Below are 25476 nucleotides of genomic sequence, written 5' to 3'. Positions count from 1 at the left end.
CACTGGACCTGTGACATTAGCATAACTGATATTGAGACAGCTTCCACTCTGTGGATCCTCTTGTATCTTCTGGATGATAAGTTCAACAGCTTTTCGGTTTTGTTCAGGTTCTCCGCTTACAGTGACAACCCTCTCTTGCAAGTTGATCCCATCAGGTTTCTGGGAAAGCTGTACCCAAGCCCCTGACTGCTCCATTATAGCCTTGACTGTAGCACCTCCCTTCCCTATTATCAGACCTGCTGTGCTGTTGGGAACTATAATCTTTACCTGTAATTAAACAAAAAAATATGAATAATACTACTGCTTTGCACATTCAACATACTTAATATATTTTGCTACCTGAAACAGGCAGAAGAACTGAAGCAGACATAAGACAGAATTAGGAAACAAGTCATGTTCAACAAGTTTTTACACATATTCTGAGATAAGGTAGAATGGATTCTGAAAGAATTTTGGCATCACAGAAAAGGAAAACCCTTTAATTACTGAGTGAAAAATTTAGAGAAATCAACATATTATTAGGAAAATGTTGACATTTCCCCCATCTTCTCATTTGCAGTATCCTTCCTTCATATTTGAGTTGATCAAGCAACATCTGTGATGGCATCTGCTTCAAATATACCTTTGGTAATATATATATATATATATCACAGGCAAGAATATACATTCTAAATCTGACCATTCAAATAAATAGCTTAAAAAACCCCTAAAGACTTCAATTGGCAAAGCAAGGCATCCATGAGGGGAAAGTGGCAGGACAGTTCCTCTAATCTAGTAAATATCTCCTTCTTTCATACGATCGTGTCTACATTATGGAGAGCAAAATAGTATGCATTTTGCAATAAAATGTATTAGTCACCTGAGGAAAAAATCATGAGTCTGTTTGAAGAAAAAGGAGTGAATTATGTAATATCTCATGTTTTATTATGGTTGCAGGAGTATTTTTATACTGCTTCAACCAATGAACTTTTTACTCCCAGAAGTGAAGTTGTTTCCAGTGACAGAATTTCACTGATTTCAGCATTTCACTTCAATAACAAATATCTAAGACACACATTTTATGTACATTTGCTTGGAAGTAAGTCCCATTCAACACTGTGGGGATTTACTTCTGTATAAATCTGCAGAGGATTGAGCTGCAAATGTCATACATTATTTAAATTCAGCAAGGGATTTAGATACTTGGCTGGATCCAGTGTACCTTCCTGCAAAAGAAGAGTTTTCTACATTTTAGAAAGGTTTTTCCCCCAAGAGAGGAAACTTCTCTGGGTTCAACCTGCTACTTTTAATTGATTATTTCTGACTGGCTGAATAAAACATAGCAATTTTTTAAAAGATCACTTTCTACTATTTTCTACACAACACACTATATACTGATACATGACCACTATCTTAAGTTATTGCATCTCAGACTGAGTAATAACAGTGAGGAACTATTAAATATGTAAATAAAGGTATTTTTTATCATAGCCACTAAAATTACTCATAAGCACTAATCTATGACAGTGCAATCCTACAAATGTCGACTCAGAAGCCTCACTGTGTTCAGTGGGACTTGTTCCCAGATAAATTACAGAACTATATTAACCCTATATTAACCATAGCCCTATATTAACCCTATATTAACCATAGCCAACTTGTTTCAAGCGGATTTAGCCACAACCTAATTGGATTGGGAATACAAATATTTCCATCATGTAGCTGGTTATTCAGCTTCTTCTTTTTTCAATAATTCTTGCTCTGTTCTATAACCTCATTCTATGGATTTCTCTCCATCATTGCAAATATGAGACTATTTTTTTCCACAGTAATCTACTACTGTCACACTTATAAATGGCTTAGACTTTGCAATTTACCACACTGGAATGCCCCCATCCACCTTATATTAACTTGAAGCAGTAGTTTCTAGATTAAAACAAAATAAAATATCCAAATGATCTGAGCATAAATAAAAATGCCAGATGTCAAGCTTAGCAAATATTGACAATATAAGGATATATACTCAATCCAGACACAATTATCTACATCCATCTATTGATTTCTGTATGTGGATCAGGTTTGCTACTTTGAGAAAAGTTGACTAAAGTGGTAAACTGCACATATTAAGTGAACAGCAGTGCACATCAAACACAACTATTCACAAATGTGTCCCTACTATAAGAAGACTAACGAAAGGTTTTCCTTTTGGAGCTTTAGGGGAGAAAGCATTTCGCCCGAGAATTAAAAATTAATGGTGATAAAAGATTTTCACATGAAAGCTGGAGTTAGCTTGTTTTCTGCTTCTCCAGAGGGTAGGACCAGAAGCAAAGGCTTCAAATTACAAGAAAAATGTTTTTTGACTAAATATTTTGAATAACCTTTTGATGGCAAGAGCTGTTCAACATTGGAACACACTACCTCAAAAGGTGGTGGACTCTCCTTCATTGGAAAGGCACACTGGTGGGTCCTGGCCCACTATTTGAAATTTTTTTTTAAATGAAGAACTTTCAGCCTGGTGCCAAGAAGACTAGACGCCTTTGCGAGCTGTTGGACAAGAGAGGTAGAGCAGGAAAATTCCCTGCACCGATTGGTGCATTTCTAAGGTGGTGAAAGTGAGTGGGCAGGACTTGCCTTCCCTCCAGTCTCTCCATTTGCAGCAGCACCCCCCCCCCTGTTTCCCAGTATGCTTTGGGGTTACCACGTAGGAATTTTTCCCAATCTGCATTTGGGATCACAGATTGGGTTTGTGCCTACTTCACACTGAATAGCAGGACAGAGTGCTAGATGGTATTATTATTATTATTACTATTATTAAATTTATATACAGTCAGACCTCGGTTTAAGTACGCCCCGGTTTGAGTACTTTCAGTTTAAGTGCTCCGCGGACCCGTCTGGAACGGATTAATCCACTTTCCATTACTTTCAATGGGAAAGTTTGCTTCAGGTTAAGTATGGTTCAGGTTAAGTATGGACCCCCGGAACCAATTACACTCATACCTCGGGTTAAGTATGCTTCAGGTTGAGTACTCTGCGGACCCGGCCGCTTTCCATTACTTTCAATGGGAAAGTTCACTTCAGGTTAAGTACGCTTCAGTTTAAGTACTCCACGGACTGTCTGGAACGGATTAATCGACTTTCCATTACTTTCAATGGGAAAGTTCGCTTCAGGTTAAGTATGCTTCAGGTTAAGTACAGACTTCCGGAACCAATTGTGTTTGTAAACCGACGTACCACTGTACCGCCATATACTCAGAAATCTCAGAGTGTTGTTTAAATAGGTTAATCTTCTTGATTTTATCACTTTTGGCAGTGCAAGTGCGGGGAAAGAAATAGTTTGGTTTAGCCTGGTGATGCCCTTTAGGCACCTTTCAGTTGACAGGTTGGCTCTGAGGTGAGACAGGAGCCTCCTTTGAGGCCAGATTCCCTCATCCACCTTGGGTTCTGTGGTCCCGGGGGCTGGAGACGAGATAAGGCCTCCCTTCCCACCTTCAGAGTGTGGCCCGGGAATTGGGGCAGGCTAGGAAGGCATGCCCCAATTCCTTAGGCAAGGGCTAAGTTATACAGCTAAGTTAGTTCCCCCTCCGCTGATTTCAAATTAAGGTCTAAATAAAAGTGACTCAGTTCAACCCCGTCTTATGTGTCTGCCTCTTTATTTGCCTATCAGGGCACAATGTCACCACTGCCAGTTTTCTTACTTAAAATGTTTACATAAAACCCCCAAAGCTCTAGACCTTGAAGTGATATCAACATGTAATTAAAGAAAGAAAAATACTTTCTCTAGACAACCTCTATAGCTTGTCTTTATTTTTTAAGTAACCTTGAAAGGAAGAGGCTATTGAGCCTGCACAATATTACTATTTCTATATGTGTATAAGTGCACATACATCATTTCATAAATATGCATTGCACATTATCATTTGTCCAAATGCATACACCTATCCTTCCTGGTGTAATAAACATGCTTTGACTAGAGAAGAGGAAAACCTACGTCGATGCATACTTTTAATATCATTCCAATTTTTCATTTGTTTTTACTTTGTAGTCTAAAAGCATTATGTACTTCACACATTAATGTTTCATGGAGTTCAAATTACATTTGCAGGAACAATTGATGTATTCTGAATAGCTTCATTTATGTGTTTCAATTCTGTCTAATAATAAATGTGATTGTCTGCTCACTGAATTATACAATATACAATCTAATATACAAAATTGATACACATATTTTGGGTTACAAAACATCAATAGGAAGGTATAGAAGATCTCAATTTATCTTCAAACAAGGTAGCAACCCTAGACATTGAAATTAATAAAAGACACGCATAGGATTGTGCTGGAAATCATTAAGCAGTAAGTTTTGGCAAGTGCAGATAAATCTGTATAGATTTAACGGCATTCTATCTAATAATATTCAATTAGTTCAATTCTTTAAATTCCTAGAACACTTTTAGAAAATTGGATTAAATTTCCACCTACCCAAGTACGTGTACAGTGTTTGTATGCTTGTGTGTGCTTTTGCTCTTATCTCTCAAAGCAGTAGAGACAGGTTTGGTGGAGAAGTTGGCTACACCAAGCCTCAGTTCCAGGTCTCATGAGTTCAGACAAATGGGCTTGAGACATGGTGTAAGTAACCAACCTCACTGGCCCTGGGCAGTATCTGTGGTGAGCTATGATAGACATCCTATTCCAGGCTTTGCAGAATCAGCTGGTTGTCCATGGGGATGGGTAATTGAAATTTTTTTACTTCTCATTCTCCGATTGAAAGAGGAATTGTTTTTGCGGTACTATGCACCACCAGATATGGCGGTACATGTTTCAGCTTTGCTTCATTTCTGAAAGATAATTAGGTGACAATTGGCAAGTTCAGTGCATGTGCATGAGAGAGAAGAATGTAGGTGAAATGGGTGAGAATTTCTGATGCAACCTGAATGGAGAAGAGTGGGTTATTTAAACCAGCATGTCAAAGTTCACAAGCTCAATGTGACCCAGGAGAGGGGGCACAATTGGAAAAAGTGGAGTTGCTGGCCTTCCTCCAACCTTTCTAAATGTATCCGTGGTAATAATAGCGTTATGAAAATACTTAGGAAATGGTGATGATAATGCATGCAGAACCTCTTTAGGAGACCTTTAATGTGGACTACTAAGCCAATATTTGGAGCCACAGTTGAGTCACCCAGTCAAGGTAGTTACCAAGTCACATTGGTAGCTGGGATAACTAGACTGAGGACCAACAGGCTGGCAGCTATATAAAGCTGCACATTAGTATTTGTAATTGATAAAGATTATAATGCTATTTGAATCCATATTTGGGACTCATGGGTAGGATTCAACTTTCTGTTATATATTTTGCACCCCAAAGACTCACACTAATAGTATTTAATCCTACGTTCCCTAGGCAACAGACTGTTACTCTGAGACCCATCATCTCCTGCAGCCACTATCCGAATGAATGCTTCAGCAGAAGCTTTTCCAACAAAAACTAAGGAAGAATTAATAGAAAATGATCTCATATCACATGACTTCCTTGGACACAAGCTGAATCTTTAGAGAGCTCAATCCATTAGCTTTATGGCTGCTGTGTGGCACCAATGGCACAAAGTATTTCTAAAAGATATGCTCTAGTTCGACTAAAAGTAATTGAGTTGAATAGAGAGATTACAGTGTAGAATTATATGGCCTATGCTTATTCAAGAAGATGATTTAAAATGGTACTTATTGGCTATTAAAACCTGTTGCTCCAATGACTAAGACTAAGGGGGATATAACATCTTTCAAAACACTGGGTTGTTTTTTTTAGATACATCCTGATCATCTCAGAACATGTAGAGGAGCAAATAGCCTGATTTATTCATGTATGGATAACATTTTAGAAATTTAAAATATTGCTACCTAAAATGATACAAAAAATAAATTACAGTGGTACTTAGGCTGGTGATCTTTGAATACACAGTTTGCCTTCGTTTGGAAAGGCACAAAAGGAATATTTCTGGTTTTCATTGATTAATGTTGAAGTCTTTATACCTGGGAGAAAATTCAAAATTATATTATATAATGTTAATATGAAATAAATAGCAAATACTTTGGCTGTTCATTTGGTTGTTGTGTAGAAAAGGATGCACAAAGGATGCACAAAGGATGCACAACTGCTTCAGATATTTGAAAATAGAAGGTAGACTATGCAGCTTCTAGAAGTTCTTTGATTCAGACTCAGAGACTTGCTTGTGAATGAATTAAGCTCTTTCCCCAGGTTACATTGGACCCATGGAGAGAGAAGGAAGATTGCAGACATCAGGGGCGGCAACTAGTAGAGAGAGGAGAGCTATGCATTGGTACAAGCCAATATTAAGCCATGGTGTGAAGCTGGTTTAAGAATGACTTCCTGGTTTGTTTGCTCACATGTGTTAAGAAGCATAGTGAAAAGGCTTGTTTATATCTTAGGATATTAGGCAAAGGGACGGCTGACCATTAGGTCCAGTCATGACCGACTCTGGGGTTGCAGTGCTCATCTTGCGTTATTGGCCGAGGGAGCCGGTGTACAGCTTCCAGGTCATGTGGCCAGCATGACAAAGCCGCTTCTGGCGAGCCAGAGCAGCACACAGAAATGTCGTTTACCTTCCCGCTGTAGTGGTACCTATTTATCTACTTGTACTTTTGAGTGCTTTCGAACTGCTAGGTTGGCAGGAGCTGGGACTGAGCAACGGGAGCTCACCCTGTCACGGGGATTCGAACCGCCGACCTTCTGATCAGCAAGCCCGAGGCTCAGTGGTTTAACCCACAGCGCCACCCACGTCCCTATATTAGGATATTAAACCACCTTAAAAGATTATGGAAGCACAATAGATCCCTATAGATCACTAAGAAAATGTAGCCCCAAACTCACCTTAAAATATTCTTTTAGTTTAATCCAATGTTTTGTGACTGGAAGGAGCCTCACACAATGGATATTTATTTCTCCCTCCTGCGCTAAGCCTCTTTGTACCCCTGAAAAACTTCTCCAGAAGACACTGGAGAACATTGTACCCCTGAAAAACTTCTCCAGAAGACACTTTTAGAACATTGGTTCCCAATTGGTGGTCCATAGTCCATGGACCCCAGGAACTCTGTGTCACCCACCCAGGGGTCCGTGGTGCCATTCACATCACAAAAACTACTATAGAAACCAAGTCCATAGCTTGGCTTTTGAAAAACAGGGGGTCCAAAGTAATCGGGAATCACAGTTTTAGAGTTTTGTGTCAGTTGATCAGATTGTGTTTTCATTGCATCTTTATAACATCAGAGAATGATGTATTTAGCATATTAATAGGTATATATCAATCTCTTTCTTATTTTCCTCTGGTTAATGCGAGAAACTATTGGAATATGTAAATTCTGAGTCGCTGACACAGTGCAATTTTTCCCCTAATATGTAGTATGTTTGTGTCTTTTAAATTATTCTAATCTTTATTTATGGCTTGACAGCCATATGTCAAGAATGCTTTGATGGTGTTTCCTGCTTGGCAGGGGGTTGGACTGGATGGCCCTTGTGGTCTCTTCCAACTCTATGATTCAAGTTTTTGTTCATGTGCTTATAATCAGAATTCTCATCCTACATCTACAAAATGAACTTGAACCTCCTTGAGAAATTACACAATGTTTCTATGGTTTCCACATCCTCTGTTTTAAAATTAGCAGCAAGTTTGGTCAATACTGATTTCTTCAAATGAATCATCTAGAAAACAAAGAAATTTGGTTAACAATTATGTATTCTAAACTGATGAAGGATTTTTATGCCTAGTTCTACAAAGAGAATTTCATGCACCCTTAGTTTGGGTGACTATTAAGCTTTTCAAAAACACCTAAGAATACGAAGGTAGTAATGAGGAACCTGTGGACCTTCAGATATTGCTGGACTCCAATTCCTGTCAGCTCCAGCCAGCATGTCCGATGATCAGGTATAATGGGGTCTGTAGTCCAACAACATCAGAGAGACAAATGTTCCCTATCCTGGTAGTGAAGCAATTTAGCAGAGGGGGGGGGGGAATGTGGTTAGGCATTGATGCATCTAGGGTATTTCCCTGGGGATAAGCTGAGATAAAATAATGTACCATAGAATAATCACTGGTTGCTGGTCTGTCATTGACCCTATATCCAACAGAGACGCCTAGGGAAAAACAGAGAAAGAAAAAAAGAATCACCACTGAAATGTATCTGGCTTTACTAAGGTTGCCTGGGGAAACACTTCATTATGGAAGCACAATGGACCCCTATATATCACTAAGAACCAGTAGGCCCAAACTGTCCTAAAAAAAAAAGAGGCAAGTTATTTATCTAACATTCACAAGAATCTAAGAATTTTCGGACTGGCCTCTTTGCTTAACTTCCCTGTACACCATTTCCTCATACTAGCCACTATAGAAACAATATGTGGGCATATTGGAATGAATTATAAAAAAGGATAAGCTATGTTACCAAAGTGACTGTGTGGCTGTCAAAAAAACCAAGTACCTAGTGCTTGCTTCCCTCCTTGCTATGGCAATATATGGAAACTGATCAAATGTAGATGCCCTGATCATGTTCATTTCCACACCAGACCAAACCCTCTCAATTTGTCTGCTTACAATGTCATGGGAAAGAATGATGTGGTCGGGGTGTTCCAAGCTTCATAGATTACTGATGTGGTGTGGTAATCTAATCTTACCAAGCAGGTCTTTGGGTGTGTTTTCAAAAGTTATTTAAGATCAAGATGAAGGATAAATTTCTATGCACTATTAATTTGAAATATATTTCCACTGAAATCAATAGAACATTAAACAAGAAAGAAAACAGAGTAAGATTGCATACTCACACATATTTATGTGGCCCCTTTTCTTAGAAATTTGAATGATTCAGATTCTCAAAAATATTTTATTCTTATTTCCCTATGAATGGGGCATTAAGACAGAGATATATCAATGAAATGATTCTGCAAATGATAACATGCATTCTGAGTCTTAGATTTTGCAAAGCTACCATATATAACAAGTTAATGCATGCCATTAATGAATATAGAATGAATGTGGAATTAAAAATTCAACATGCAATCTAAGAACAATGCTGCTATAACTCTGGTTTAGAGATTAGAAATTGACTCACAGGGAAAAATTATATCAGTTGTATTGGAATCAGGTTCATGAATAGCTTGGGAAATGCTTTATAGCCTACTTACATTTTTTTATTTTAATAAGTTTGTCACAAACAATGTTAAATTTCTTTAAATCATGCTACAGCTGCAATCCCTTACCTGTCAACAGATCCCATTGAATTCAGTGGGACTTACCTCTCAAGGCATGTAAAGCATTGCATTATGTAAAAGCTTACAATCCTATGCATACTTTCTTGGGTGTAAGTGTCATTGAATTCAACAGGACTTAGTGATTCATAAGGTTTCATTTCTTACACGTATCCCCCAACCCTTCCTGCAGGGCATACAGTGCAGATAACATATACCGGTAATTCCTGCATGTTTTCCTGTCTGGAAAGCTTTCAGAAGCCAGCCCCCCAAAATTGACATTTAGGGCTCAAACTAATTGCTTGAATATTTGTTTAAACCTAAACACCAGGTTGGGACCTGGGAAGGGGCAGGGGGCTTTAATCCTTTGTGCCTTGCTGCAGTCTGCATCTGAAGGCCCCTTGCCCCAATACACTGGTTACAATATTTGCACTGGAAGAAAAGCTTGCAGTAGATAAATAGGTACCGCTCCGGTGGGAAGGTAAACGGCATTTCCGTGCGCTGCTCTGGTTTGCCAGAAGCAGCTTAGTCATGCTGGCCACATGACCCGGAAGCTGTCTGAAGACAAACGCCGGCTCCCACGGCCTATAGAGCAGGATGAGCGCTACAACCCCAGAGTTGTTTGCGACTAGACCTAACGGTCAAGAGTACCTTTACCTTTTTTACACCAATGCAATTCCAATTAAAAATGAAACTTTTCTTTCAGTGTTAATAGCAGGCATTGGAGGCTTGCTCTGAATCAAAAGCATAATGAGCCTGCCAGTTTGTTTAAAAAAGTATTACCATGATTAATAATTGAATTAATGGCATGTTGTCCAGTTTGTGCCTAAGTCCTATCTATTTGCTAGTTTACGGGGAGCCAAGTGTGATGCCCTTCAGTTGTTGTTATACTCTGATTCCCAATATATCTGGCCACTGTTCATGTTGACTTGTGGTGGGAGTTGGAGTCAAACATTGGGAGGGCACCACATTCCCCTGTACTAATTACAACCCTTTTGAAAATGCAACAATTTAACTGCGCATTCGATACAAACATAATTTTATGAACTTTGCTTTAAAACAGCTAACATTTTGCAACAAGTGGAAACAGAAACCAATGATTGATGATGTTGACTTGATTTTCAACTAAATTTAACAATAAGGTTGTAAAAAATGAAAATGCTCTGGTTGGTCAGAATGGTTGGATGTCGGTGAAAAGTAGCTAAAAGTAGGGTTGCCATATTTCAAGAGCTAAAAATAAAAAAGTTGTTGAGCTTCTTTAGGGCAATTTCCCAATAGCGCCGAGCCTGAGCCTCCCACACCAGAGCCCAAGCCTGGACCAGAGCCAAGGGTTCCCAAGCCAGAGCCAAGGTTGCCCATGCCAGAACCAGAGCCAGAGCTTGAGCCCAGGTTGCCCGAGCCCAAACCAGACTGCCTATGTTTTGTTTTTTAAAAAACCCCAAATCCAGGACATTTGCTTTAAAACATAAAATTCCCCCCGGGATGGGCATGTAGGACCCCAATAAATAGGACATGCCCGGGAATTCTTGGACTTATGGCAACCCTACCTAAAAGGGAAGAGATTCCTTTAACATGTGAAATTGCCAAAGGTGCAATGTGGCTATAAACAACAACAACATTGTTGTTGTTGGATCAGAATCATAGGACAACTGAGCAGATGGTTCCTGTTGGTGTGGCCTGTTCAGCAGAAATGCAACTGGCTAAACTGGTTTGGGGTAAAGGCATGTCCTTTCCCAATATGAAATGCCAAAGGCATGCTCAAACAGAAAGCAATGTTACCAAATTTGTGTTTAGAAATGAGCTAGAATAATTCCTGTTTGGAGAATGGAAGATCAGCTGTTTCAATAATTTAGTGTTGGGTGTTTTGCAGTTTACTCCACTTTGTCTTCCACACTTTTTCTCTTCACTCTTGATTCGGTTTTAGGGATCATTACATACTGAATCTCATTGGCTATGCTTCCTTTTGTTACTTTGATGAGTTGTAGATTTTTTAAAAGGTGCTCAGCAGCACCAGGGTGACTGACCACCATTGTGAAAACCATAAACACAGGGAAAAGAAAGAAAGAAAGAAAGGAAGGAAGGAAGGAAGGGGAGGGGGAGAGGTGAGGATTTTGAAAATCTGCCCAACAAAACTAAGTATTTTTCCCCCAAACATGTTTAGCTCTGCCATATTTTAAATGTGTTCTCCGAGTAAGATATTTCTAAAGTACGATGAGAAGTTGGGGGAGAGAGTAAAAGAAAAATAGAAAGTTAACACCATTAACTTCCAAAAAACTCCTATGCTGGAACTGATGTGCTGGAAATTGATGAACTCAGGAAATCAGATTTGGAAGATGAGAATTAACTTTGAATTGCAAATTTATATTGTAAGGGACTGCCTGTTTGTAGGACAAAAATGCAATCTTAAATTATAAATTATTTATAGATTAAATACTCATAAATCAATTCACAATATAAAGTCTTCACTATTGCTCTCACATCCAAGCATATTAATTTGGACATTTAATATTACTGACAGCAGGGTTTTATTCCAGGGTCTGGGTTGTAAATGAGATCATATTTCAAATATCCATGTTAGAAACAAAATATGTCAAGGCATTCTAAAAGTAATCTCACTATCAGAATATGTTGGTTAACTGTGCAAAGGTATTTACCACCCAGAATGTTCACAATCACAATTTATACAAAACAACTCACATGTTATTGCGTTTGTGAACTAAGAGCCACAGGTAAATATACAATTCTTTGTAAAATTATAGTTCATACCATTTCAAAGTTTGCTCAGAATGGTATCCTTTAAGTAGGTGCATTGCATTTTGTGACATGCATATAAATCAACATACAACTTCTATTCACTATAGAAGTTTGATAGCATGTGCCCATAAACTTTCCAGTTGCACCAAGTCAAAGCCAATAATGACTAGCATTATGTTTCCAAAGCCACACGGAAGCCAAAAAGCAGGACAGGAAGAATATAACCATCACCTGTCATTTGTCCCCAGCACCTGATATTCAGAAGTACATTGCAACTGAATGTGTTAGTCTATTTACAGATGACTGCTGAGTCCATGGTAGAATAATTGCCACTTTTAAAGCCATTCCAGGCTCACCCCAACCAGGATAAAAGATGGGTTTGAGCAGTATCCTTCCTTGATCCCATTCTCATCACCTTGTGACTAATTTTAAAAATGTCTATTTGGACTTCTTCCTTCCTTTCCCCTCCTCTGAATTAAAACATACAAGGACTTTAGCCTTTCTTCATAGGGAAAGTGTTCAAATCACTTAAGCTTCCCTACTGCAAAGGTACCCAAGTATTGGGTGCCTTAAGAAATTTGTGGATTGCACATCATTTTTTTCTGCTTTTCTATTTATATTTTTGTTCATTGGGAAAATGAAATGAAATCCAAATCCTAGGAAAAAAATATTATGTGCTATATATAAGAATTCTCAAGTGCAATCCTACCCCGTCACCATGCTGATGTCTGAGAAGGTTAGAACAACATTTAGGTTGAGATTGTGGTGTGCGTGGCAGGGGTAAGAGTGGTGTTGGGGTTGTGCTGCAGTGATATATGGCCTGCAGAAATATACTGCTGTTGTTTCTCCTACTTTTGGTATAGGAAAAAGCAAGAATTGTGTCTCCCATCTGCCTGGCTGGCTATAGCTGGCAGGCCTGAGATACAGTGGTGGCTATGCCACTCTGTTATTCCCTGTCAACACTTAAGACTGCTCTCCTAGTGACTTGCTTTTTTCTGACAATTTCATTTTAACACCAATAGCGGGAAACGGTGGTCTTAAAAAAAAAAGTGTCGCATCGAGTTCTATCCTTCTCCCCCCCCCCAATGAATGACATTAATTCGAGGCAGGCTTCACAATAAATCTGTCCCATAAAGCATCAATTTAAGTAATAAAGCATGCATACACCATTACTGTTAAGTCGCTATATCATTTTTAATGGGCTCAGTTAATCAGTTTATGCCATCTTACTAGTTCTAACAGTAATGTTCAGGCTGCAAGCCTAAACTTACTTTATTATGGAATAATTCTCTATGAAGACAATGGGAATTTCTTCTGAATAAAACTGCACAGAATTGCACTGACTCGGAGAAGAGTGAAACAGTTAACAGTGCAAATCTATAACATTGGGTTCATTGGGGCTGACTTATAGTTTAGGACTACATGCTAACTTTCACATGACACAGCAATGAACAGTACATGGATAGTGTAATTGGCACTGCACTCGTGCAAAACTGCAGGAAGATCTGAGCAGTGTGACTTCTACTTGAAAATTAATTTTGTTGAACACTGATGGAACTTGAGATAATGTGAAAGTAGCACAACAGTGTTTTAAACAGATGTTTGAGCCAGTTTCTGACATAACTGAAGTCTGTGCCAACTAGATTCAACAACAGGATGTGATACCTTTGAATAACTGAAAGACTACGTTAAACAAAATGATTTGAATTGGTCAGATTACACTGACACTATGCAGATGGTGCCCTAGCTATGATCCCCCCCCCCAAAAAAAAACATGGCTATGTTACCATATTACAGGATTGTCTACCAGTGTTTCCCAAACTTGGGTCTCCAGCTGGTTTTGGACTACAGTTATCACCATCCCTGACCACTGGTTCTACTAGCTAACGCTGATGGGAGTTGTAGTCCCAAAACAGCTGGAGACCCGAGTTTGGGAAAGCCTGGTGTAGACTGAAAAGTATTTTTTGTTTATGTACCACTTAATAATGAAAAAGTGCTCAAAGGGAAGGGCACAAATATTGCATATGTCTACACATGTGCACGAGACCTAGCACGGAAATTAGGGGAAATTGGAAACGTTACAGAGAGTTTTGAACATCTTTCACAGGTGGTGAAAATAGTGGAGAAAAAAGACTTGCTGTTTCATTGTAGCATTGCTTTGCTGAGAGCAAGCAAGCTGTTTTGATAGATTCTGAAAACTGAAACTGCAGGCACTACTGTTTTTGAACAGAAAGTGAAAAGTAGCTGAACAAGCATGGGCTCTGTAATTGCTTATTGTTGAATTGAATGTATTACTGACCAGTTTCTCCAACAAAAGTAAGGATTTTTTTCTTAGTTTTTGTTGTGGTAATGGGGTAGCTCCAGTCTTCAAGCAGCAGAAATAATTACTGCATGCACCTTGCTTTTATTGTGGTATTTCCTGTCATAAACAGACAAAATACCAGCAAAATTAAATTTTATTGTACTCTTGGCCGAGATTCACAAATACATTAGCATAGTTCTATCCAGGTGGTCAAGCAACACACGAGGAGACATTGTGGTGGCAGTGCATACCTTGGCCCCACTCCATGTGTGTGGCCTCAGGTTTGACGTTTTGTTGGGGTTTATAAGGATGGGCAGATGAATGAGGGGTTCCGGAGCACATGAAGGGTTCTAAGTGTATTAAGCTGAATGTGGGTAGCCCCCTTCATGCTCCGCATGTGAAAGGGACTTGGGGAGGCTGGACAGAATGTATACATGTGAGACCTCACTTCCCTCTTCACAAATTCATTTTGAATGCCTGAAGTGGCCATGTTTGTTTTTTGTGATTGGGACGCAAATCGTGGAGCTGTAAATTTGTCATTAATTCATTGGCTTGCTTTCTTAGCTTCCATTTGGAAACCATTTGAAATAAACATTTCATTTAATTTCTCACAGGAGCTTGAATGTTATCTGCTTGAAATGCAGCTTCAGCCTCTGAAACAAAACACACTTTAGCCCTAACCGCGAAATACAATGAATTGTGATTGTAGGAAAGCAACTGATGATTGTAGCTTATTCTGAAAATTAATATCCATAATTTATTCATTTAGGTGACCCAGGTCTACAATGTGTTGTCTGTTTTGGGTTTTGCATGTATTTCAGTAATGGGGCTTAGGAATACTAGATGACTGATAAGAAGTGTAACCCACCCCCCTCAAAATCATGGTCATGATAGAATTCTCTTTCTTTTCTTCATAGTCATAGTGTTTTAACCATGCAGACTGATTCAAAGGCACTCTATTTCTGCTTCCTTAATAGTGCAGAGAGAATACGTTTGATGGGAGAGGCAGGGAAACAATGATAAGTTGAGATGGATAATAGCTAATAGTGTTCCAAGGAGGATGCTAGTACTGATATCACCTCACTCCTATGAGGTGATTATCTGCTACAGCAGTGTGTGCATGAACCAGCTGAGTTGTATTTCATTTATTTGTTGCACATCATTAATTATGAACAATTTAAAGGTTTCCCAACATCAGGATTGCTAATGTCTTTTTCTTGGCAGATTCTCAAGCATGAGAAACATGCAATTAGATGTGTTAAATTCTATATTATTGATACTTATAAAAGAGCAGCTGAATAATTTATTTCACTGATAATGAAAGGTTTTCGTATTTCTGCCTATGCCATGAATTATTTTGTAGGAACAAACCAAGGTTGTAAGCCTAGATAGTCACTGATGTGTATGTGAGACTTTTGCAAATGTTCACTGCAGCCAATCACTAGGCTGAAAAGGTAAGTAATTTTAAAGAGAAATACAGCTGCTGAAAATGTTAAGTACACTTCTGCTGACATTCCACATGTATTTCCATGGCTGCCAATGGCCAAGATGCTGTTCAAAAGTTGCAGCAGAATATACTGTACCTCTTTATGTACACTTAAAACCGTCTTAAAACACTTTATGTACACTTAATACCCTCCTCCCTTGCACAGAAGTAGTGGACACTGAAGATGAACAAATAAGGGCCGGGGGTTATTTTTGGTCAACAGTAAAATTTAGAATTTAATCTGCTATCCTATGCTCATTGATTTGGGAATAAGTCCCATTGAACTCACCAGGACTTACTTCTGAGTAGACATGTATGTAGGATTGCACTGTCAGTGACTTATAACTTAGAGGTAAACAGAAAATGCATGTATAAAAAGCAAACCATCAACATAATTTTACCTCCTTTCCTGCAATCGGAAATATAGTCTCATTCATATGTGCTGCAACAAATAAAAGTTACTTGTGGAAGTTTAAGGACTATCAGGTAAGCTTAACACATAACTCCCACACTGTTCCAACATGCCCAAATAGTTGGTTATGTATATCTTAAATGTCTGATAGTGCATACCTGTCAGAAATAGAACTTAATCTCAATCTTGCACATTTACCATTTTAAGTCAATGATACTTAATGTAGATGCTGGCCTGCATTGCTTTTTCCTCTACCACTGATGGTGAGGGGAACCGGGGCAGTGAGGAGGCCGTTCAATCTGCCTGCCTACCCAGCTTCTAGGTGTCCAAACAGCTTTGCACCAGCAGACATAATAAATATGTTTGGATGAAGGGAGGGGGGTGCAACTCTATTGCTTCCCCAGAACCTCTCAGTAATTTTCCAACCGTTACCCTTCTGGACCACCAGGCAGAAATGGGATGAGAGGAATACACTATACTCTTTCCTAGGTATTAGTTCAGAGTGCTGCAAAAGTGTTGGGGCAGATATTCCTGCTGCCGTACCCACTTCCACAACCACTTTTGCACACATTTTGGCTGGTTCCAGAGATATTGGAACTGGCCCTATAGCAGGCACCCCCAAACTTCGGCCCTCCAGATGTTTTGGACTACAATTCCCATCATCCCTGACCACTGGTCCTGTTGCCTAAGGATCATGGGAGTTGTAGGCCAAAACATCTGGAGGGCCGCAGTTTGGGGATGCCTGCCCTATAGCCTTACCCCAATGCAATACAATTAAATTTATGAAAATGGTAGGCCAGGCTTGCATACATCACTGCTCCCCATTCCCTACCTTGAACCAATACTCTTGATGTATCCTGTTATTTAAAAAGTGAACAGGCCTTACTTAATCAATCCACCTTTACAGATTACTTAAACAAGTTGTGTTCACAGAGAATGCTATTTTTAACACTGATACATTTAGTACGCTCAGATGTCAACCAGACATTTTCCTGTATAATTTAGGATTTGATATGACTATGTAAAATGTCTACCCAGATATGTTTTTTAAAGATAGCAGTTGTTTGTATTTGATGTAGTTTCATTAGATGTTACTGAAATTATTTTGCTTTGATGATAGTAGACTTATGTTTAATCAAACTTATTGCTGAAGTTGCAATGTATTTATTCTGGAATATGCTTTATGAAACACTTTAATGTAGTTGGCTACTTTGTGGCAAGTAGTTTATAACTGAGGAAGTTTAGAAAAATTATCTCTTTCAAGGGGAAAAAAATAGGTATATATATCCCTTCCTTTGAGAATCTCTCACTCTTTCAGTTGAGAGGAACCATGTCACCTTTTGCTTGTATTCCAGCCTTGTTGAACTACAAGAAAGAAAATTCCACTTAAACATTAGGAAGAACTTCCTGACAGTAAGAGCTGTTCGGCAGTGGAATTTGCTGCCAAGGAGTGTGGTGGAGTCTCCTTCTTTGGAGGTCTTTAAGCAGAGGCTTGACAGCCATCTGTCAGGAATGCTTTGATGGTGTTTCCTGCTTGGCAGGGGGTTGGACTGGATGGCCCTTGTGGTCTCTTCCAACTCTATGATTCTATGATTCTATTCTATGATTCTGGTAATTAGGATTTAATAATGGTTTCTCAGCTCTGCATCATTAATTATTACAGTAGATTTGTAATGCTAACTTGGTACTCTGTAATGTTTTTATGTTTTAATGCTACTGATCTTTATTATTGATAATGTTGTTAATCTTCTTTTCTGTAATGCTTAAGTTGTACTAAGTAAAGGGAATATATAACCCATGTGCCTAAATATTTGTCCTTGAATCTGAAAATTTCTGTGTGTCGATAAGAAGGGGGACTAACCCTCCCCCTTTAATGTGGCAATTGTTGCAGAGGGAACTGAGGTGAAAAGCCAAACTGTCAAACTCAGTGTCTGCTGCACAGAAATCAGGTTTAGATTTCCCCTGTTCAAAAAAATTGTCACACTGCTACTCTACCCGTTGGCATGTTTTGCTTAAAGCAGGGGTCCCCAAACTACGGCCCCCGGGCTGGATGCGGCCCAATCGGCCTTCCAATCCGGCCCGCGACGACCCCCGCCGCCCGCTGCCGCCGCCCGCTCTCACGGCGCGCGGCGCAGCGGCGATCTGAAAAATCGGCAAAAAATTGCCGAAAATCCTTTGTGCGCATGCGTACGGGCCTCTCCCGACCCGGAAGAGGTCATTTCTGGTGCACTTCCGGGTCGGGGGAGGCCCATACGCATGCGCACAAGCGATTTTCGCCGATTTTTTTTCCGCCCGTGTGCGTGTGCGCATGCGCACGGGCGCGCACTCCCCCGCCCTCCGGCCCGCTGCGCGCGCACTCCCCTGCAGTCCGGCCCACCGCGCGGTCGGCGCGGCGGGCACCGGCCCGCCGCTCGGTAAGTCTGGGGACCCCTGGCTTAAAGGGTTCCGCAAGGTCTCATGCTATGGTGTTTGATATCGACATGAAGCTACTGGATGAGGTCATCCAGAGGCCTGGGTTGATTATAGCCACCTGATTTTAGGAAGGTAGTGCAAGTCTTCACCCAGAGTTTTAGGGCAGAGATAGACAAACAAACTGAAGCATTATTTATTTTATTAAACAATACCCCCACCATTCCTCCAAGTTCAAAATGATGTATATGCTTCCCTAAAGCCTGTTGAATACACTTAGGATAGTTCTCACAATGGAGGCAATGGAGGCAAGTACGTCCTACTTAATTCGTTCAATTTGATCAATCATCATTCATAACCTATGCCATCTACAACTTATGTCTCCCCAAGTCTTTCTTTCAGTCCCTTTCTGAACACTGCATTTTGGAGTCACTTTCTTTCCATTACCCCTGCCATCACACAATTTCTTATTTCTTCCTCTGAATATCATAATGGTTTAGGCACTAAACCGTCTCCCCTTTGTTATCTCATTCTTCTCTATGGTTTTAATAAACAATTTAACCAGAACCAATGATTACACCACCATTTACTATATTATTATAATCACTATTACTATTTAAATGCAGGATAAATACTAAGAATCTCAACAGTAGTGAGTCAATATTTTCCTACTGTATGAATAAAGTTGAACAACTGAATTAAATAAAATCAGAATTAAGACTATACTACTTTAAAACAACAGACCACACAGATTAAATTTGCTACTAGAACATGTATTAATTGGTCTCTAGAAAAAGAAAGTGCTTGAAGCAATATTACTGTAACACAAAATATTCACCGTTCCTGTTCTAATCAGGGGAAAGAATAAAGCAACAAGAGTATTCATCACACTAACTTCACTGGCAATGGCAGAAGCTATGTTAAGGACACATTCCAAATCATTTAGTGAAATCTACTAAGGGCATTTTGTGGCATGTGTAAAAACATAGTTTAAGGAACAGTACCATAAATCGAGCATGAATCTAGCTCAGATTGTTTAAAATATCTGATTAAACTATACACTGAAGCCAGTGTGGTGTATGAAAAATGAAATTCCAGGCATGACTTTGGTTTTGAATTTTATCCTGAGTGCTACTGAATGCAGCATTTCTTGCTCAGAACAAATAGGAAAACAAAATATATATCTGTACAGTTGTGTTTGAAAACTATCGAGCTGAAACCAATTTTCATGTGACAGCCGCAGTGCAGATACTTGGCAATATGATGGTGCTGAATGTTAATCATAGCTACAGTCTTGAAACAATTGCCAGCTACTTCACTTATCATCAGAATTAACAGTACAACCATAATTGTCTTATGTGCTGCATGTTTCCTGCTGAAATAGTAGTCTAGAGAATAAAATAAAATATACCAATGAAAAAATGCAGACATATATCCAGAAGCTAGCTTAAGACTGTAAGATCTTTCTTCATATCACTTGTCAAACAGTGTCCAAAAGAGAAATGAATTTAAATATACATATAGTGTATATCACCTTACACTAGACTAAAAATAGAAACAGTTCAAACAGTTTCAAAACAAGTCATAATCTAGCCATTGGTTATGAAACTGCCTTGCTAGCTATTAATTGAATGAAGGAATGATTTATTATAGTAACAGACCAATATAATTAGGTACACAAATAAAACATACAGCTAGTTAAAATAATTTAAAATAAGATATCCCAAATAAGATGGAATTCTACAATACTTGACTATCCTCTTTCTTTCTTGGATGATACTTTTTGTTTTGCCAGTTTAATTTTGTTGGACTGATTCATATCACCAGCAAATTGCAGAGAGATTACTGCTTGGTTTGTATCACAAGAAAGAATTGCCTTGCTGCATCAGAGCAGTGTCCTCCAGAATCTAGTCCAGCATCCTATATCCAGTTAGATGGTGGAAGCTTAAAAGTAGGGCATGAAAAAGGCAGCCACCCCCCCCCCCCCAATTTGTTTGTCAGTCATGTACTCCAACAAATACTGGCTCTTAATACAGAGCACAAGAAATTCAACATGCTTCGTTTTAAATGCTTTAGATTTAAATGTTTTTACCAAAATCCTCAAAAAGAATATAACATTTTTAGATGAAAATGTGTCTGATTGTTATTCAAAGAATTACACAGGGTTGGAGGCAAAGAACCATGAGTTGGAAGGAAAGGAAAACAGCTGCTCATGCTGTCTTGCACATGCTTGTGAAATATTTCTTACAATGCTAAAATAGTTCTCTTAGTTTCCTGCTTGCACAAATAGAAAAACATCTTTGGTTTTAGTTTCTTTCTTTTTTTACCAATGTTCCAGCTTGGGATATAAAATAAAAGCAAAATACACCTTTTGTATTTCATTTTTTATTTAACAAATTATATATAAAGCTTGATTGTAGGGAAACTTCTAAGTGATTGACAAGAAATATTAAAATTATCAATAAAGATCTAAATATCCTAAATATTATTCTATGATGTACAGAATGAGAAGTAAATAAATTGCTTATGAGCTTAATAAATGTCAGTACTAAAGACTATGAATTAAAAATAAGGTTGTGCATTAAAGAACATAGAATAAGAAAATAATCATTACTTGCTCAAGCTAAATAAAAAAATTCCTTCAGTAGCACCTTAAAGACCAACTAAGTTTATATTTTGGTATGAGCTTTCGTGTGCATGCACATGCACACGAAAGCTCATACCAAAATATAAACTTAGTTGGTCTTTAAGGTGCTACTGAAGGAATTTTTTTATTTTGCTTCGACTCAGACCAACACGGCTACCTACCTGCTCAAGCTAAAATAGCCTTGAACATGGATATTACAAAACAAATTTCTTTTAGACTAGGACTATAACTACTTATTCATTTATTCATTTTATTCTATTCTAGGACTATAACTTCTCATAAGCCCCCCCCCCCAATGTGTATACAGGCATGCTATTATAGGAAACATATTCTTCTTTATAAACAAGCACAGTCTATCAACCCACACTGTGAAAGATACATTATACATATAGACCTTAGTCCAAAGGGCTGCATGCTGAGCTCTGTATATGCTCCACAATTTTTGAATCATTTCCCCCCCTGACAGCAGCACCCCGAGCTGCTTGGGAAGCCTTGGCCAATTCAACAATCCCCCAGTGTAACCTAAAGAACAGCTGTTGGGGGTGGGGGGTAGAAGTGAGAATATCCGATGAGCAGAAGCAAGCTCTATTTGCCCCTCAAGGGCTACTTGGATTGCAACAACAAATGTTACATACAGGTATCTTAAAATAGATTTTTTTTATGTATTTCATTTACCAAATTAAAAATAATATTATTTATACAACAGCATTAGATATCCATGATTATGGGTGTATATATGCAAATGAACAAATAAAACCTTAACCCACCATATCTTTTTCTCCAGTTTGCAAGCTGCCGCTCGTGAAAAGTATGGTGTAGATGGTAGAATGATACTGTACCTGATTAGCTCTGGAGGTGGTCATGGGATCAGATGGAGAGGACTTGGTGGTAGTTGGGGATGATGGCAATGTCTGGGAACAAAGCAGTTCAGGAGCAAATCAACCTCAACAAGCCTTAGACTGAACAGTTAAAATAAATAAATAAACAAATGTAATGTAATTGAAAATTAAAGAGAAAAAGCCTGAGACCTAATTTTTTCTTTCTCATTGGAACTTAATGGAATTTAATGCCAATTAAGCAAATAACTAATGCATGTAAGTATGCATGCATATGCATGTAAAACAAATTAATGGCTTAAAATTAAGATGGTAAACTCACAAAATAAAAATAAATAAATATGCTGACCATATGAATAATATTTTCTTTCCCATACTTGATTCTAAGGGAAAGTAAAAACCAGTAGAAGCAAATACAAATTCCAACAAGTTCAATGAGCAGATGTCGAAGTTTTTATCTGATATAATATTCTCCGTCTCATTGCATCTGGATTTTTGTCTTATAACGTTGACTCCATGTATATTTAGTGATCCATATAATACAAAAAATACAGCCAAATGGTTGGATCCAGAACTTCATCCACAGGATGCTCTGCTAGAGAAAGGGGGTGATTTTCACTTATTCCCCCCTCCGCAGCTCCTGATGCACCCTGAAATATCGTTCTGTAGGGTTGAAGATGTGGGACCAGCAATGGAGGTGGTGCTGGGGGTTGTAAAGAGAAAGGAAGAACTGGTGAAAATCACCTTGCTTTCTTCCTCCTGTGGGAAACTCCACTAGATCTTCATCCCTTATATGAATGGAACAGCAAGTCTGGATGCAACCCAAAGGTAATAAAGCAAAACATTTCTACAATATTTATTGTTCTTTCTTAAAAGCAAGTCATGCAATGGATAACATAACAATTAAAAACATTGCGACAGAACTGCACCAATATGCTTATCATTTATGTTATAAATACTAAACTTTAAGACAAATTGTTAATAAGGTAGCATTAGTTGATGTTTAAAACAAATATTTATTCTGTGTTAATATTTTTCTTAAAACATACAGCATAATTTTAACACGCTAAGGAAAAAGCATTGATTTGAAATAAATGCACAGGCTCCAATATGATCTGATCACAATGGACAGGTTTTAAATTCTATTGAGGCAGCTATCCTTCAATTCTAGATTGAATGGTTGGGGTTTTTTGTTTTTGAAAAATAAGATCAACAGAATTCTGACTATTCTCACATATCTGAAACGGAGGCAACAATAATGTAAGGAAAAAAAGGAATCTAAATATTTTACAGTGAGTAATTTATAAAATGTATCAATATATGTCTAAAACCATCTCCAGGAATGGTTAATCCATACAGTAAATGTTACAGTTCCTGAGATGGCCACCATGCTGGAATATTTTTCGGCGAGGACCAATGTAACAGCTGTAAAGTGTAAAGCAGCTCTGAGACATCAGTAATGTAATTATACTTCTGCTTAAATTTCAGTTATTTAAAAACAAATCAAATACCTATGAATTTCCTTAGAAAAAATTTTTTATGCAGAAATGCTTTCTAACTAGCTTGAATGTCTATCTGAAACCAACCAAAGGGTGCATGATAAAGTTACTGTCTAATAGTTAAATATTTTGTAGCTTAGTTTATAAGACGAGAAGGCAGATAACAGAGGGCACATTAAATTGAAATCTACACCCCATCATGGAATGCTACCCATGAATTGGAATAATAGTTGGAGGCAATCCAATGGATCATCTTCCTGTTTAGAAGAACATACTATACTTAGGCATAGCTGCCAAGTTATCCCTTTTTTTAAGGGATTTCCCCTTATGCTGAATAGGCTTCCTCGCGAGAAAAGGGAAAACTTGGCAGCTATGTACTTAGGTCCTCTTCCTTTGAAAACCTGTAAAGGAAATTCAACAGCTTCTAAAAATAGCTGAGTTAATTTCTTAACTGCTATTATAGGCATGAATGCTTTGCTAATTTTCTCTCGTCATATGGTTTTAAAACTATTCATTCTATAGACAGAACAATGAACTGATTCTGCATTGAAGGAGGAACAAACTGAGGAGTATTCAGCTAGCTGTTCCAGCATAAAAATTAAGTAATAGCCAGGGCTTATTTTTTCAGCCGGAACTCACCAGAACTCAGTTCTGACACCTCTCAGGTGGGTGCCATTGCCATTATAAGAGAACAAGGGAGGCATTCATGATGAGCACCTCTGGCACCTCTTTTTCTAGAAAAATAGCACAGGTAATAGCATATAGTAAGGCCAGGGCTTGATACCTACATATTTTCCAGAAGCACTGCTGCTTGTGCCACATCTTATATTCATGTATTTGATTTCATTGCACACAAACTTACAATAGACCTTCCAGCTAATGTTTCTTGTGCTTTCATTATTAGAGGATATAATCTAGATAGAAAGCCTTAAGTTCAAACACTTCAAACCTCTTCTCTTTTCGCCTTGATACTTAATCAAACTAAGGAAATGAGATGGCTCTGTCATGAATGCTATTAATTACTCCACTTTCATGTAGGTACTTATAAAATGATTGTATTACACTAACTTCACAGGGACAGATATGCCAAGGAACCTATAATTCCTTTGGTCACTTTTTGTTTTATCTTAAGTGTTAAGATTTTTCTTATAGAAAATAGCATTGTCACAACAATCTTGAGGGGGAAAAATCTGTATATAATAGTTCCTTTCTATAATAGGTAGTGATTTTAGCTATTCATGGCTGTAATTGTTGAAAGAGAGGAAAACAAGTGTTCTTGCAAGATTACTGTTCTCCAAGGAATGCAGTCTCCAGCAAGGCGAAACAAGAGCTGCAGTGCCTATCAAAAGTCTTTATCCACAATTTATGAGGAGAAGAGGTAGAAGAAGGCTATAGCCATGGCTGAGCGCAAAATTCGAACTCTGAACACTAATGGCCATATATGTGCAATGTCTTAATAAACATTCACGTGTACTGATTTTAGATACCTTATTGTCACAAATACATACGGAAACTATGACAATGTCATGGAAACTACAGTATGACAATATCAGAGTAACCCTATATAAAATGATTTCATTGGTGGATATGTTATATTAAAAAACAAGAACACCAATTGAAAATATAAATGCTGCTTGTTGAAGAACTACACATAGTAGTATGAATAAAATTTCAGTTGTTGATACTTCTGGTGAAAGAGTAAGCAAATCAAAAGCTTACACTGAACAGAAATAATTAGCCTAAAAAACAATAACCACATATATATTTAGCATGTCAACATTCTCAATACCGACTAGCTTGAGTAGGTTCTTTTTCTGCAGTTGCTGACATATCTTCACAAAATAATAAAGCAAGAACATTTAAAAAATCATTTGTAAATGTAGTCAGGAAAATTGCCATATATTC

At 38.2% G+C, this 25476-nt stretch overlaps 1 protein-coding gene across 4 annotated transcripts in view; it reads right to left on the bottom strand.

The window, feature by feature from the left end:
- The window catches only part of NOVA1 (NOVA alternative splicing regulator 1), a 152785-nt gene that overhangs the window by 7613 nt on the left and 119696 nt on the right, over positions 1–25476 (bottom strand). For 2 of the 4 annotated variants that reach the window (XM_035110230.2, XM_035110249.2), the window contains exons 4-5: positions 22076–22147; positions 1–267 (exon numbers count right to left, since the gene is read on the bottom strand). The exon at positions 1–267 is cut by the window's left edge and continues 7613 nt beyond it. In XM_035110230.2, coding sequence (XP_034966121.1) covers positions 1–267; positions 22076–22147 — 339 coding nt within the window. Of the gene's footprint in view, positions 8877–22075; positions 22148–25476 lie in introns of all 4 variants that reach the window. The other 2 variants (XM_060273155.1, XM_035110239.2) reach the window with 2 other exon arrangements.

This window comes from Zootoca vivipara, chromosome 1 (genome assembly GCF_963506605.1).
Source record: "Zootoca vivipara chromosome 1, rZooViv1.1, whole genome shotgun sequence".
NCBI lineage: Eukaryota > Metazoa > Chordata > Lepidosauria > Squamata > Lacertidae > Zootoca > Zootoca vivipara.
Note: the sequence above shows the minus strand (reverse complement) of the source record. Positions and strands in the feature narration are given on the sequence as shown.